Genomic DNA, 17893 nt, shown 5'->3' on the forward strand with positions numbered 1-17893 from the left:
TTAGAGTTGTTAGACACATAAACAAAATTATAAACAAATGTTTATTGTTGAGAAATGAAATATTTATAGGCTACACTTGTATCTTTGTTTTGTTTAAACCTCCACATTAGATTTGTCATCGCCATCATTGCCTTTATTTATACTTTAATTCATGTTTGTATTTGTTTACAAACTGTTTGTATTTGTTTACAAACTGTTTATATTGATGTCAATAAAGTTTTAGAAAATTTCAAAGTTTCTTTCATTCATTTTGTTATCGTTGATAATCTTAATGTTTTGTGTTGATGATAAACAAACACGATGGTAGTGAAGAGAAATGTCGGCAGTCAAGTTTGTAGCTGAGACTTAATGTCGGCAGTCAAGTTTGTAGCTGAGACTTAATATCGGCAGTCAAGTTTGTAGCTGAGACTTAATGTCGGCAGTCAAGTTTGTAGCTGAGACTTAATGTCGGCAGTCAAGTTTGTAGCTGAGACTTAATATCGGCAGTCAAGTTTGTAGCTGAGACTTAATGTCGGCAGTCAAGTTTGTAGCTGAGACTTAATGTCGGCAGTCAAGTTTGTAGCTGAGACTTAATGTCGGCAGTCAAGTTTGTACTTAATGTCGGCAGTCAAGTTTGTAGCTGAGACTTAATGTCGGCAGTCAAGTTTGTAGCTGAGACTTAATGTCGGCAGTCAAGTTTGTAGCTGAGACTTAATGTCGGCAGTCAAGTTTGTAGCTGAGACTTAATGTCGGCAGTCAAGTTTGTAGCTGAGACTTAATATCGGCAGTCAAGTTTGTAGCTGAGACTTAATGTCGGCAGTCAAGTTTGTAGCTGAGATCTAATATCGGCAGTCAAGTTTGTAGCTGAGACTTAATGTTGGCACTCAAGTTTGTAGCAGATCATTTGTCTGTGAGATATTTTGTCTGAGCTCATTTGTCCTGTGACCTGTGAATTAGCTCAAACAAACGTATTGAGTAGTTTCGGTATTGCAATTCTGACACCTAAAATATAAAACTATACTTTTTTCAAACAAAAATCTTTCATGTCTATTTTGTATATAATATTATATACATAATGTGTAGGCCAAAGTCATTCTTTAACATTATATTTTTAATACCCTAAGCACAACTGTTTCATCACAAATAACTTATTAATGTAAAATGTACGTCTGTGTTATTTGCGATCGTTCCAAAAGCGGCACATTCATGCTTTGCTAGCGTCCAACTTATGGGACACCACTGTTTTACACTTGATATATCGAAGTATTAATTGTTAATAATTGCTATTCTAATAATTTATTAGAGAGAACTATGGCACTACAACAAGTTTCAAATATTCTTTGCAGTTAAAATAATAATATTTGATTACGAAGATATGCATTACTCGTGATAGTGTTTTCTTTTTCCCTCCACTTTCACAACTCTAACAAAACCGACGGTGCATCATTTTCTAAATAAAAATGTACCACCAAACACGCAAAAATATAAAAGTTGTTAATACATTTGAGCAATAATTTCTACTTGCGTCGTATATGTCGACGTTTGCATGATAAGACTAAATAAGGGTAAGTTAAATTTGAAAAATGACACGCGTCAGGGCAAGTAAAGGCGGCTGTACATAGTGCTGACCACACTAACCCTTCGTATGCCGAGGCCACGGACATAGGTAAACTCTACATCACCTTCCCATAGACTAAAAGTTTTGAAAGAAAAATTTACTTTTTGTATTCGAAAAAAAAAACATTAAGCAAGGTGTAAAGTTGAAACTGAGATACAGGAAATAATTTGAAGTCTTAGCATTGGTGAACGTTGGGGTGAGTTATGGCTAAGTGGGGTGGGTTAAGTGGGGTTGGAGGTTTTTGAGAAATAAATTGACCAATGGAAACTTTCTCTGCTCCTTGTTAAATATTAGTGAGTGGTGTCTGTGTCAGTGGTAGTAGTGTGTTAGATGTATGCAAGGTCCTAGAGCGTAACCATTTCAGTTAGTTATTCATATAAATATGCTGTATTTTTCTCGAATGCCACCCTATTTAAGAGTAAGGTTAGCGGTCACCATCTCTTTTAGAATGCACAGCTTAAAGTTGGTGACTTACTAGTGTTTTTGATACTTGTAGAGTTAGGTTGATTTACATTACTGTGCTCATCGTACGGAGTAGTTAAAAAATTCCCCTTTGAGTATATACTTTCCTTTTATTTCGTGTAATCAAATAAAACTTTCACTTTAAAAAAATTCCCATTTGAGTGAAAATTCTTTAAGCTGATATTTTTTGTCCAGCTAGGCTAATGCATGGTGTCTAAGTCTATAGCTAGGCTAATGCCTGGTGCCTAAGTCTATACCTAGGCTAATGTATGGTGTCTAAGTTTATAGCTAGGCTAAAGCACGGTTCCTAAGTCTATAGCTAGGCTAATGCACGGTTCCTAAGTCTATAGTTAGGCTAATGCCTGGTTCCTAAGTCTATAGCTAGGCTAATGCACGGTTCCTAAGTCTATAGCTAGGCTAATGCACGATGCTTTAGTCTATAGCTAGGCCATACTATCTAAATCATTATCATGCAGATATTTTTGGTCAAGGGTTAATTTTTCAAGATGGCCGCCGTTGTCATAGTTATCAAGATTTTTCCACCAATTTTTTTAGTGGAAATGCATATGCGGATGTATCTTAATAAAGCTGTAAAGAAATAACTGTTTTCTAACGAGTATTAAAACAGTTGTTTTTTCACCGGAGCCTTCCCCCTATTAATAATCTGGATATAATCCCGTATGTCAAACCTTGTTCCCCAAAGTACTACTGCCTGTAAGATATTAAAGTTTAGACACCTTCACCCTTCCCTTAAAGTACAAGTCTGGATTTGTATGTAAATCATTCTTATTTTTGATCATCTACTAATTTATTGTAAGTTAAAGTATTTTTAGAAAGTAAACTTAGTTTTTAAACGACTCGTTAAACTTTAGATAAGGATCTGTTACTGTAAGTAAATAACTTCCTTGTTGCCAATGGGTTTTTTTTTAATAATGCTAAAGGTAAGCTCAGGCTATCTTGATAGAGTTGAAGGTTAAAAATACATTTTTGGGAAAACATAATCTGAAAATACATTGTGACAAAACATTATTTTTGTCTTAAGGTCCACGTCATTTGTTTCTCGAATACAACAAATTGGTGTGGACACAACATCAACAAGAGAAAGAGTGTAAGTTTTACTTTTATTTCTAAACATTTTAAAAGCACACTGTACATCTAGTACAACATTTAAAGTAAAATAAAACAACGAAAATGAAAGATTAAATCATGTACTTTACTTTGTTAATGTTACAGTTTTTAAAAACATATTAGTGCTAAAAACGTAAACAGAACATAATATTCTCACGATACATATAATATTATATATGTGTTTGTATATGTGTTTGTGTGTGAGGTTGTGTGTTTTAAAACATAATGTAATCTAAATTGTACTATAGAAAAGCTTTATACTTTCTGCCAACTGTAAAAATAGAAAAATTACGTTTTATTTTGTCAATATAATTCCTGTAAAACAATATTACGCCACATATATTTCACAGTCCTTAAATTTTGTGTTCATAGTGTTCGTTTTTTTTTAAAAATACTTTAGAAAGGTAATCAATAGTCGATTAATACATTTTATAACTTACAAATTTACAAGATCACAATACGTCCTCTACAGTTCGTATACGAGAAAATAAAAATGTAACATGCGAGGAAGATCACTCCCGTTTTATTTATTTCTTAGTTGACACGCCTCTTCGTATAATTATTTATTTTAAAGCAATAACATTAAAGTGTTTCAGTTGTTTTTAATTTAATTTCAGGTGCATAATTTCAAAATGGAGGAGTTTATCCCAGGTCATTAGCTCTTGTTACCACTGAATCATATATGCTCCACGTTCATTGATTCATAATCAGTGTTTCTTTCGAGCATCTCTTCTTCCAGCGCCCCAACCAGGGGTGGAACGACCGTACCGCCATACACCGCAATGCGGGGAGGAGGTGTGGGGTAGCAGACAGCACAGCAGACCATAATTATTTATTTTATAATTAAAAAATGAAATATTGGTGCATTTTTTACTTAACGGTTGTTTTGTAAAGAGAATACTGTAACTGCAATTGGATTATCTTTATTCTATAGACACCATCCAACGCTCTTGTATTTTCCTTTCCCCCCTTTGTTTTTAAACCAATGTGAAGACTTGACTTCTCTTTCTCCTACAATCAAATACACGCTGTCCTCGGCAAAATTCTTCAGAAATAAAATCAAATTTTGTTGCGCGAGAGGCCGCTAGATATATGCGCAACTTTTGAGGCTTATTTATGGGGTGGATGTACATCCTCGAAGCTCGTCCATCGCTCCAACTCCCCAAACGAAATAGAATTTATACAGAAAATATGTACTTTTACTACTGTCCGCCCACCCCCTCCCCCCCCCCCCTCCCGGAAAATTTAGTCCATCCCCTTCACCCCCGAAAGTTTTAATTGCCCCACTTCCCTGAAGAAAAAACGTCTGACAGACGAACTTAACCAAGTATCATTACTTTAAATGCATAACGCCAGATAAACTACTCTACCCACATTCCCATCTCTGACAGTCGATCTTCGGACCCAATTGTTCTTAACATAACACTTCTCTACTAAGTAAAAAAACAAATTAATTGTGGTATATAGATCTATTTCGCTGTTCTGTTTCTATTAGTACAAAAAATGCATTATGAAATTCATTCACGTTAATGTGTACCCAATCCAACCATGTGTTAAATTTTCTCAAGCTTTACGGACGATAGCGACAAAAAGTAATTCTTAAACATCAATTATGTTTTCCATTGCATGCAACTCTGATGGGCTTTACAGTATACAGGAATTCTTTTATTTCCCTCTCCCAGAAATACAGATAGGTAAACATAACTTAGCCATGATATATTCACTATAGGAAACCATGAGGCCGAAATCTGCTATGGAGGTGAAGCTGACTTACATAAGCATTGCGCAGACTGTAAGAAGAATCCAGGTCATGTCAACTTTATACCTGTCAATGATTTTAACTTGGATCATCTCCCCTCACGTTACCGTGACGTCATCATGTTGGAGCTGATCAAAACTTTGTCTGCCCTAACGGTCCTGATAAAGGTCAAGTACACCAGTCTAGAGAGACCAAAGTCTGTTCCATGCTTCAGTGGTCAGTATCCATTTTATAACACCAGAGGAAGTGACGTGTTGAGGACAGGGACGGGGAGGGTGTGTGAGGTGTACAAGTATACAAGAAATGACATATGGGGCACTTGTCCATGTGGCAAGTGTCAACACTCGGACACACCCAGCAAAGTGTGGGGGGAGGTTTGTATTTTAACGGCAACGCACGTGGTGTTTGATGACAGTGAGGCGAGACAGACCAGTTGCATTTTAGGATTTGATGACAACAAAAATCCTGGAATTCCACTCAACGTTATGAAAGTGGAAAGGGCAGATGTCGAAAAAAGACAGGTGTAAGTTAGCTTACGTCACATGTGACTTGGCGTTACTTGACCATCTGGGTAAATTAGGAGAGAAATTTAGAGATTTGCGTTATGAAGTCAAAATCAAATACGGGAACATGAATAACAGGCTGGTTGTTATTTCGTCACATCCCCACGGGTGTCCGAAGATGGTCAGCATTGGGCAGTGGTTCCACAGACACGAGAGGTCAGGTTTGACCAGCAAGTACACCTACAGCACATGCACGTGCTCAGGGTGCAGTGGGGCGACTGTTTACATGCTGGCTCATGGCGGGCTGTACTGGTGGTCACACACACACAGTGGAACAAACTCTCTGGGTAATTATAGTGGGGAGCTGTTGGTCAGAGAGTTGTAAGTCTGCAATCACAACTCTCTCCCGTTGACTACAAATATTAAAGACATAGTAAATAGCTGTATGAATGTTTATGTTTCTCTCTCTCTCATTATATATATATATATATATATATATATATATATATATATATATATATATATATTAATCAGTGTGTGCATTTAATTTGGTGTTCTGTTGAATAATAATGAATATAATTTGGTTTTAATTTTTCCATTAAGTATTGGTGGCCCATGTATAACATTTAAAATATATAGGCCTATAACTCACGTTTAATGATGCCCGACGGCTAGTGTATACATAAATAGATACATGTGATTAGAAGAAAGTCTAAACACTAATACTAACTACTACTAACGATAAATAGCTAACGTCTCGAGTAAAATAATAATCCCTACTACAAACACTAATTCTAAATTCTAAAATTCTAAAATTCAATTCTTATAACTATAAACTATAAACTAATTTAAAACACACATGGTACTCAACAGGGTTAAATAAGTTACAAGGAGTAATCATAGTTTATTACAATTTTCTAAGCAAAAAAATAGCGTGTTATTAAATACAGTAGAGCCAAAATATACCCTACACAAATGTGACAGGGTGAATGATATATGTGTATATTCATTTTTCCCCACGTTTTCTTTAACTTGCTTTCGCGTCTGTTTGTTTGTTTGTTTGTTTGTTTGTTTGTTTGTTTGTTTGGTTCTCCAATCAAATCGTGCGATCGAAATTTTGGGCACTTCCTAGTTAGCTAGCGCGCTGAAATTTTCAGGGATGCTTTGTTTCCGATGACAATAGAATATTCAATAGTTAGTATTACTAAATTGATCCATGGAAACATTTTATTGACCATTTTAGACCGCTATATATTAGTACAAAAAACGTGGGGAAAAAGGGACATAACTGTAATTGTAATTTTATGCAAACAAGGTTCGGTACTCTCCCTCTTTTGGCTTACTGAGTAGTGGTCACGCAGTGTTTGTGTACAAACAACCGGAACCTAACAACTGGTGGCCAGTATGGGGGAGACGATATGGTCGAGTGGTTGGGCACACGATTGCTAACCCACTCGACACGGGTTCAAGGCACGTGTTTTTTACGAGTTGTTTTCGTTTACCCAAAAAAAAGTGAATGCGAAAAGATAAAATCGATAGCAAGATTTTAATGCAAACAAACAGACAAACCCTAAAAAGTAGAAAATAATTATCATTAAAAAAGTTTTTAAAAACCCACGTTTTCTGATTGCACTACAAAGTAGAAAATAAATGCTATACATCACAATAGTGCAAGCGATCACTCTACTATAAGCGATGAAAAACGTGGGGCGCCGTGATTTTCTTACAGTTTCTAATACTGTTGACTCTCTACAAGCTCCCTAATAAAAGTCAATAGTATTATCTAATCAATAGTAATATAACTTTTACATCTTATATTAACAATGACCGATATAAAACTTTTACTTCGGCGCCCCACGTTTTTCATCGCTTATAGTAGAGTGATCGCTTGCATTATTGTGATGTATAGCATTTATTTTCTACTTTTTAGTTCAATCAGAAAACGTGGTTTTTTTTAAACTTTTTTTAATGATAATGATTAAATTTTGTGTGCCAGGTTGTGTGTAAATGTTGTAGTTGACATTGACTACTGGATTTCGGTCGAGGTGGCTTTATAAGACCGAGTGACCGCTAGGGTCGTTCTGTTTTTTTACCCTACAACCAGTTGAGAATGTAAATCTCGAGGATCGGCTTTGAGGTGGACCCACCAAGTGTGTATGATGTTACTTTAGTAACTTGACTGTGTGCTTGTTATGTTTCATTTTGTGGGTCTGGTTTTGTTTGTTTTGTTGAAGATCTAGTAGTTGTATTGAATTTGAAATAAGGTTTTTTTTTTTAATTGAATGGTTCCACACTTTTTTGTTTTTTAAATAAATTTGGTAAGCTGATTGTCGTTGTTTTGTTTATAATTATTTAAATTATATTTTTTACCAAGTTAGCTATTAAAATGATTATTTTAATTTGTGGTAAACATGTAAATTAAATCCTGTAATGTCCACGGTGGAAATTAAACTATCAACTCTTGACCAAAAGTTGAAGACAGAATGTGAAACTTGGTTGCCATTTAAGGGAGAAGATGACTAAAGCCTTTGTTGAGTAAATAGGTGGTATCACTTAACTAGCAGAAGTAGAAGTCAGTCGTGATACTTTAAAAAAAAATTTTAAGCGGGATCAACAGCTAGGTTATTTTCCAGCTAATTGTAATAAACGAACGCCGGTCCTGACTGTTATTTTAATGAGCGTCGGCTTAAATAAAATAACCCCATGGGTTTGCGGTTATGGTGGTTTATAAATATACTAAATGGGTGTTTACGTGTTTAAAATTCAAAACAGTCATTTCTCATTTCTGCAAATAAGTGTGTAAGCAGGCAACATTTGGCTGGTTTTACCGGTCAAAATCTGAAACACGATTCAGTTAAAGCAGATATTTAATAACCAACCTAAAATAACAACGTTTTATTTTTATAAGTTTAATCACATACATTAAAATGCATATCAATAAATAATCTTAAAAAGCAACCTTTCACATTGATTGCTTAGTTAAAATTTAAAAACAAGTTGCATTTTAAGAGTTAACATTCAACTTAAACCAACAAAATAAAATTCCCCATTTTTGCTGCATCACTGTGTATTGACGGTGACCTACTTTAAAAGCTTCACATGATCTGATTTTGACGGAGGTTTTTTTACACTAACCTTGAGTTTTCTCTCTCCCTCCCTCTCTTTTTGCGTGAAACTTAAAGTTAGCGCCGGCAAAAAACTGAGAAACCAGTCTTTAGCACGAACTTACAACACTGTTGGTAATATGTTGGCGAGAAGTAGAGCATGCAATGATCGGGTGAAAAACATCTATACAAAATTTTCCCGGGGAAATACGATCTATAGACGTGATGTAACATATGGTACAGTTGAATGGAAATCTGCTTGTCGTTACACACACTGTATGCTTAAAGCGGTTGATGTATTGAAGGTTTGTGTTAGCTTAGAGATTATGGGTTAAACGAAAGTTAAAATACAACTTCATCCACCCTACACCAACTGTTGACTAGAGTATCAAATTCAACACTTTCACATAGAACATCGGTAAATAAGTCCCAACGAGGATAGATTTATTACTTACTGACGGTGAGTTATTTTACTATTTTCCAGTAGTCGCTCCATTTTATTCTGATAAAGTTTTGGTTGTGAGCAGATTCACACAGATACTGAATTGTTTAGTTTAACCTTCTAAATGTAGTATCTAGGTCTACATGTTGTCCATATAAGTGATCTAAGTGTAAGGTGCATATGTGTTCTGTGTTTCTGGTCTAGTTACAACATCATTTTATGTGGTCTAGTTATAAGATCTGTATGTAGTCCTTTTATGTGGTCTAGTTACAACATCTATATGTAGTCCTTTTATGTGGTCTAGTTATAAGATCTATATGTAGTCCTTTTATGTGGTCTAGTTACAACATCTATATGCATTCATTTTATGTGGTCTAGTTATAAGATCTGTATGTAGTCCTTTTATGTGGTCTAGTTACAACATCTATATACATTCATTTTATGTGGTCTAGTTATAAGATCTATATGTAGTCCATTTATGTGGTCTAGTTACAACATCTATATGCATTCATTTTATGTGGTCTAGTTATAAGATCTGTATGTAGTCCTTTTATGTGGTCTAGTTACAACATCTATATGTAGTCCTTTTATGTGGTCTAGTTATAAGATCTATATGTAGTCCTTTTATGTGGTCTAGTTACAACATATATATGCATTCATTTTATGTGGTCTAGTTATAAGATCTGTATGTAGTCCTTTTATGTGGTCTAGTTACAACATCTATATGTAGTCCTTTTATGTGGTCTAGTTATAAGATCTATATGTAGTCCTTTTATGTGGTCTAGTTACAACATCTATATGCATTCATTTTATGTGGTCTAGTTATAAGATCTATATGTAGTCCTTTTATGTGGTCTAGTTATAAGATCTATATGTAGTCATTTTATGTGGTCTAGTTATAAGATCTGTATGTAGTCCTTTTATGTGGTCTAGTTACAACATCTATATGCATTCATTTTATGTGGTCTAGTTATAAGATCTGTATGTAGTCCTTTTATGTGGTCTAGTTACAACATCTATATGTAGTCCTTTTATGTGGCCTAGTTATAAGATCTATATGTAGTCCTTTTATGTGGTCTAGTTACAACATCTATATGCATTCATTTTATGTGGTCTAGTTATAAGATCTATATGTAGTCCTTTTATGTGGTCTAGTTATAAGATCTATATGTAGTCCTTTTATGTGGTCTAGTTATAAGATCTATATGTAGTCCTTTTATGCGGTCTAGTTATAAGATCTATATGTAGTCCTTTTATGTGGTCTAGTTACAACATCTATATGCATTCATTTTATGTGGTCTAGTTATAAGATCTCTATGTAGTCCATTTATGTGGTCTAGTTAGAACATCTATATGCATTCATTTTATGTGGTCTAGTTATAAGATCTGTATGTAGTCCTTTTATGTGGTCTAGTTACAACATCTATATGTAGTCCTTTTATGTGGTCTAGTTATAAGATCTATATGTAGTCCTTTTATGTGGTCTAGTTATAAGATCTATATGTAGTCATTTTATGTGGTCTAGTTATAAGATCTGTATGTAGTCCTTTTATGTGGTCTAGTTACAACATCTATATGCATTCATTTTATGTGGTCTAGTTATAAGATCTGTATGTAGTCCTTTTATGTGGTCTAGTTACAACATCTATATGTAGTCCTTTTATGTGGCCTAGTTATAAGATCTATATGTAGTCCTTTTATGTGGTCTAGTTACAACATCTATATGCATTCATTTTATGTGGTCTAGTTATAAGATCTATATGTAGTCCTTTTATGTGGTCTAGTTATAAGATCTATATGTAGTCCTTTTATGTGGTCTAGTTATAAGATCTATATGTAGTCCTTTTATGCGGTCTAGTTATAAGATCTATATGTAGTCCTTTTATGTGGTCTAGTTACAACATCTATATGCATTCATTTTATGTGGTCTAGTTATAAGATCTCTATGTAGTCCATTTATGTGGTCTAGTTACAACATCTATATGCATTCATTTTATGTGGTCTAGTTATAAGATCTGTATGTAGTCCTTTTATGTGGTCTAGTTACAACATCTATATGTAGTCCTTTTATGTGGTCTAGTTATAAGATCTGTATGTAGTCCTTTTATGTGGTCTAGTTACAACATCTATATGTAGTCCTTTTATGTGGTCTAGTTATAAGATCTATATGTAGTCCTTTTATGTGGTCTAGTTACAACATATATATGCATTCATTTTATGTGGTCTAGTTATAAGATCTGTATGTAGTCCTTTTATGTGGTCTAGTTACAACATCTATATGTAGTCCTTTTATGTGGTCTAGTTATAAGATCTATATGTAGTCCTTTTATGTGGTCTAGTTACAACATCTATATGCATTCATTTTATGTGGTCTAGTTATAAGATCTACATGTAGTCCTTTTATGTGGTCTAGTTATAAGATCTATATGTAGTCATTTTATGTGGTCTAGTTATAAGATCTGTATGTAGTCCTTTTATGTGGTCTAGTTACAACATCTATATGCATTCATTTTATGTGGTCTAGTTATAAGATCTGTATGTAGTCCTTTTATGTGGTCTAGTTACAACATCTATATGTAGTCCTTTTATGTGGCCTAGTTATAAGATCTATATGTAGTCCTTTTATGTGGTCTAGTTACAACATCTATATGCATTCATTTTATGTGGTCTAGTTATAAGATCTATATGTAGTCCTTTTATGTGGTCTAGTTATAAGATCTATATGTAGTCCTTTTATGTGGTCTAGTTATAAGATCTATATGTAGTCCTTTTATGCGGTCTAGTTATAAGATCTATATGTAGTCCTTTTATGTGGTCTAGTTATAAGATCTATATGTAGTCCTTTTATGTGGTCTAGTTACAACATCTATATGCATTCATTTTATGTGGTCTAGTTATAAGATCTCTATGTAGTCCATTTATGTGGTCTAGTTACAACATCTATATGCATTCATTTTATGTGGTCTAGTTATAAGATCTGTATGTAGTCCTTTTATGTGGTCTAGTTACAACATCTATATGTAGTCCTTTTATGTGGTCTAGTTATAAGATCTATATGTAGTCCTTTTATGTGGTCTAGTTACAACATCTATATGCATTCATTTTTTGTGGTCTAGTTATAAGATCTATATGTAGTCCTTTTATTTGGTCTAGTTACAACATCTATATGTAGTCCTTTTATGTGGTCTAGTTATAAGATCTATATGTAGTCCTTTTATGTGGTCTAGTTACAACATCTATATGCATTCATTTTATGTGGTCTAGTTATAAGATCTCTATGTAGTCCTTTTATGTGGTCTAGTTACAACATCTATATGTAGTCCTTTTATGTGGTCTAGTTATAAGATCTGTATGTAGTCCTTTTATGTGGTCTAGTTACAACATCTATATGTAGTCCTTTTATGTGGTCTAGTTATAAGATCTGTATGTAGTCCTTTTATGTGGTCTAGTTACAACATCTATATGTAGTCCTTTTATGTGGTCTAGTTATAAGATCTATATGTAGTCCTTTTATGTGGTCTAGTTACAACATATATATGCATTCATTTTATGTGGTCTAGTTATAAGATCTGTATGTAGTCCTTTTATGTGGTCTAGTTACAACATCTATATGTAGTCCTTTTATGTGGTCTAGTTATCAGATCTATATGTAGTCCTTTTATGTGGTCTAGTTACAACATCTATATGTAGTCCTTTTATGTGGTCTAGTTATAAGATCTATATGTAGTCCATTTATGTGGTCTAGTTACAACATCTATATGCATTCATTTTATGTGGTCTAGTTATAAGATCTATATGTAGTCCTTTTATGTGGTCTAGTTATAAGATCTATATGTAGTCATTTTATGTGGTCTAGTTATAAGATCTGTATGTAGTCCTTTTATGTGGTCTAGTTACAACATTTATATGCATTCATTTTATGTGGTCTAGTTATAAGATCTGTATGTAGTCCTTTTATGTGGTCTAGTTACAACATCTATATGTAGTCCTTTTATGTGGCCTAGTTATAAGATCTATATGTAGTCCTTTTATGTGGTCTAGTTACAACATCTATATGCATTCATTTTATGTGGTCTAGTTATAAGATCTATATGTAGTCCTTTTATGTGGTCTAGTTATAAGATCTATATGTAGTCCTTTTATGTGGTCTAGTTATAAGATCTATATGTAGTCCTTTTATGCGGTCTAGTTATAAGATCTATATGTAGTCCTTTTATGTGGTCTAGTTACAACATCTATATGCATTCATTTTATGTGGTCTAGTTATAAGATCTCTATGTAGTCCATTTATGTGGTCTAGTTACAACATCTATATGCATTCATTTTATGTGGTCTAGTTATAAGATCTGTATGTAGTCCTTTTATGTGGTCTAGTTACAACATCTATATGTAGTCCTTTCATGTGGTCTAGTTATAAGATCTATATGTAGTCCTTTTATGTGGTCTAGTTATAAGATCTATATGTAGTCATTTTATGTGGTCTAGTTATAAGATCTGTATGTAGTCCTTTTATGTGGTCTAGTTACAACATCTATATGCATTCATTTTATGTGGTCTAGTTATAAGATCTGTATGTAGTCCTTTTATGTGGTCTAGTTACAACATCTATATGTAGTCCTTTTATGTGGCCTAGTTATAAGATCTATATGTAGTCCTTTTATGTGGTCTAGTTACAACATCTATATGCATTCATTTTATATGGTCTAGTTATAAGATCTATATGTAGTCCTTTTATGTGGTCTAGTTATAAGATCTATATGTAGTCCTTTTATGTGGTCTAGTTATAAGATCTATATGTAGTCCTTTTATGCGGTCTAGTTATAAGATCTATATGTAGTCCTTTTATGTGGTCTAGTTACAACATCTATATGCATTCATTTTATGTGGTCTAGTTATAAGATCTCTATGTAGTCCATTTATGTGGTCTAGTTACAACATCTATATGCATTCATTTTATGTGGTCTAGTTATAAGATCTCTATGTAGTCCATTTATGTGGTCTAGTTACAACATCTGTATGCATTCATTTTATGTGGTCTAGTTATAAGATCTGTATGTAGTCCTTTTATGTGGTCTAGTTATAAGATCTATATGTAGTCCTTTTATGTGGTCTAGTTATAAGATCTATATGTAGTCCTTTTATGCGGTCTAGTTATAAGATCTATATGTAGTCCTTTTATGTGGTCTAGTTATAAGATCTATATGTAGTCCTTTTATGTGGTCTAGTTACAACATCTATATGCATTCATTTTATGTGGTCTAGTTATAAGATCTCTATGTAGTCCATTTATGTGGTCTAGTTACAACATCTATATGCATTCATTTTATGTGGTCTAGTTATAAGATCTGTATGTAGTCCTTTTATGTGGTCTAGTTACAACATCTATATGTAGTCCTTTTATGTGGTATAGTTATAAGATCTATATGTAGTCCTTTTATGTGGTCTAGTTACAACATCTATATGCATTCATTTTATGTGGTCTAGTTATAAGATCTATATGTAGTCCTTTTATGTGGTCTAGTTACAACATCTATATGTAGTCCTTTTATGTGGTCTAGTTATAAGATCTATATGTAGTCCTTTTATGTGGTCTAGTTACAACATCTATATGCATTCATTTTATGTGGTCTAGTTATAAGATCTATATGTAGTCCTTTTATGTGGTCTAGTTACAACATCTATATGCATTCATTTTATGTGGTCTAGTTATAAGATCTATATGTAGTCCTTCTATGTGGTCTAGTTATAAGATCTATATGTAGTCCTTTTAAGTGGTCTAGTTAAAAGATCTGTATGTAGTCCTTTTAAGTGGTCTAGATGTGGGATCTATGTGAAAGCTTTGACGGGGGGGGGGGTGTCTAATCTAGTTCCTAGGCTTATAATACAGAATTGGGTCAGTGCGAATCTGACTAAACCTAGACTCGAGAAATCATAACCTTAGTCTAAAGTAGTCTAAAATAAAACAAAAACCCTAACAATTTTAAAAAATGTACTATACAAAAAATAGAACCAAATCAACACTAAAAATCAATTTAAACACTAAACAAAAACAAAAACTAAAAGTGACTAAACATCCAATCGGAAAACAAACTCGAAAAGATAATTGATACGTGAAAATCATAAAAAAGTAAAGTGGTTATATACAACGCATAAAGATAACGACACACACATAATTGAAAACAAAATTGATAATGTACAAGGTCTACTGTAATAAATGTTCAAGTTGAAACTATCAATTATCGGAAAAACATAGCTTTGCAATTTAGTCCGTATGTCTCTCTCTTTCTCTCTCTCTCTCTCTCTCTCTCTCCGTGTGTGTGTGTATGTGTGTGTGTGTGTGTAAAGTATTACTTTACGCTATTTCCGATTTTTCAAAAAAAGCATACGAATTTATAAAGTACTAATATTCCACACAGATTGTTTGCTGTTCACTTGGTGCGTAATTATTTTTCTACGGATTAAAATGGATTAAAAATCGTATATATATATCCCAAGTTGCCATCCCCCGTAGTGTTATATAAAAATACAAGCTGACCCACGACATAGCATACGCCGCTTTTGTTTTATTTTCTACTTTTCAGTAATTTATAATTTCTGAATTCGACACTACCAATGCTGCGACTGAAAACATTTTTCTTCAAAACTTTATAATTAGCTCGTGAAGGACGATCACCCTACCCCCTCCTCCCCCCTTTCCACCTCCCCTCCCTCGTGAAAGCAGCCGTCCGTGACGACAGTTTACAGACAACAATGAAAAGATCAAGCACAACTTGTTATTACCACCCCTTAGTTTCGAATCGTTTATAAGCTAAATTGCCTGCGCCTACTAGCCGTCACTAATGCGACCCGGCTCAACGATTGTAAACATTTGTCGTGAACCACATCTCGCCAGACTGGTGGGGGTGGTAGCGATATGCCTAGAGAGAGAGAGAGGAGGGGGGGGCGGTGCGGCGTGCTTACGTGGTGTTCCGTATGGTCCCTCCATGAAGAGAATTATATATATATATATATGGGAGAAAGTTTAGGGGAGGTGACTCACGCTTTACTTTATTTAAAATAGTAAAATAATTAATTAACTAAATAACTCTCCAGCCCCTTTCATATATGTGACGTATGTAGGCCTATAGCGCCTAAATGCATGGGTCTTGGAGCGGGGCACATTTGTAATATATGCAATTTAATTTATATACAGAATTTTGTTACTTAACTCAGACTAAATAAAATATTTTAACCAAATGTTAACCTATGCCCCCATTTTTAAAAGTTGCGGATCCGAATCCCATGCAGGGTTGTTTTTATTCAATCTTTCCATACAGATGGTACACATTGGAAAATCCCTAAGCACGTTAATTGTTCCAATCTATTTTTGTTATTCCAAAATTATTAATTTGTTACTCCTATTAGATCTAAGTTTAAACAATAATAACGATTTTAATAAGAATACGTTTGACAGATCTTCTAGCTCGAAACTAAGAGACTAATGTTTGTATTCATTTTATTATTAAATGAACGGATAGCTAGGAAATTTTATTTATTTCTTTTTGTAACTATATATATATATATATATATATATATATATATATATATATATATATATATATAATACCTTTTATAAGATGCCAACAAAAATGGGGTTTTTATTATGGTTAATATTTAATTGGAAAATGTGATGTTTTGTTGATTATTATATAAAAATATATTTTTGGTTATTATATTTGATTTTTAAAGTTACCGCTTAGCCAAAATACCCACTTCTGTACTCGTCCACAAAATTGACTTCAATATGACCTCTGTTTTCCTCTCCCACCCCCCCCCACCCATGGACATCATAAATATGGATGTCCATTGCGGATTGGCCGGGAGTCCAGTTGTAATAATAGGGATTCATTTGCGGTTAAAAGAATATTAAGGGTGGGGTGGGCATAATGAAACATTGGCTTGTGTGTAGCAAAGCAGCCGTTTCAATCTGCAAACTGGGTAGTCTAGTAATTATTAAATCCAAACCTAGATGAACGGTGGGAGCAACAATACACTTACTCATGAAAAAATAGAAACCTCAAACCTAAAACTTAAACTGATTGAATTGACCAATAATGTCACATAAACATTTAATCGGTGATTGGTTATTTTTTTAAAAATAATTTTAAAGTTTAAATGACATCGAATACAATAAGCAGTTTAACTCGTTTTATACTCTCTGCAGCTCAATAATGTATGTTGTTAGTGATCTAAATAGTTTGTGTGAGTAAAGATCTGAGCAGATAAAATGTAAAACCCAATGTTTTAATTACAAATGCAACGTGAAGTCTAATTGTTGTTTAAGATGTTTGGTCTACAAGGTAAAACAATTAGCAGTATGCAAATGTTTCAAGAAAAGCTTTTAAAGTCTTGAATCTTTTTAGCAAGCTATTTTTAAATGACTGGGAGATAGATGGTGCCTAATTAATAAAAATGTAATATGTAAGTGGTGGTCTATGGGGATCATACTTTTCAGTCTATGGACATATTATATGTGAGTCTATGGTTAAGTGTTTTTAAAATGTCAAACGGTTTTGTTACAATTATGAGCAAGCGTGTGATCGTTACAGTTAGAAATGGAAGTTTAATCATCTCAATTAAAATACAATTAGCACAACAATAACCAATCAGCAACGCTAATTTGATTTTTAACCATTGTACACGTTTTAAGCGTATGATGCGTCTGTATCAGTATAAGAAAAAGGACGAAGCTTTTATTTCCTTTCTAGTAGAAACTAAACCGAAACTTATTGCGTTGAGAATTTTTTTATGATATGAGTTGTGTGGGAGCCGAAAACAGCCCGGTTCACTGCGGTGTCGTGTTATATTTGCTGTGGTTGACGTCGTGTTAGATTTTCTGTGGTTGACGTCGTGTTAGAT

General features: G+C 33.7%; 1 protein-coding gene across 1 annotated transcript; it reads left to right on the plus strand.

Annotated features, from left to right (window-relative positions):
* Positions 1–3810: 3810 nt before the first annotated feature.
* LOC131945156 (uncharacterized) lies at positions 3811–5865 on the plus strand. Its single transcript, XM_059306175.1, has 2 exons — positions 3811–3838; positions 4917–5865. The coding sequence occupies exons 1-2, from the start codon at positions 3820–3822 to the stop codon at positions 5471–5473; spliced, it is 576 nt and encodes a 191-aa protein (XP_059162158.1). The 5' UTR covers positions 3811–3819; the 3' UTR covers positions 5474–5865.
* Positions 5866–17893: the final 12028 nt, after the last annotated feature.

This window comes from Physella acuta, unplaced genomic scaffold, assembly GCF_028476545.2.
Source record: "Physella acuta isolate Inbredline_101_S28 unplaced genomic scaffold, ASM2847654v3 ptg000527l, whole genome shotgun sequence".
NCBI classification, from domain to species: Eukaryota; Metazoa; Mollusca; class Gastropoda; family Physidae; genus Physella; species Physella acuta.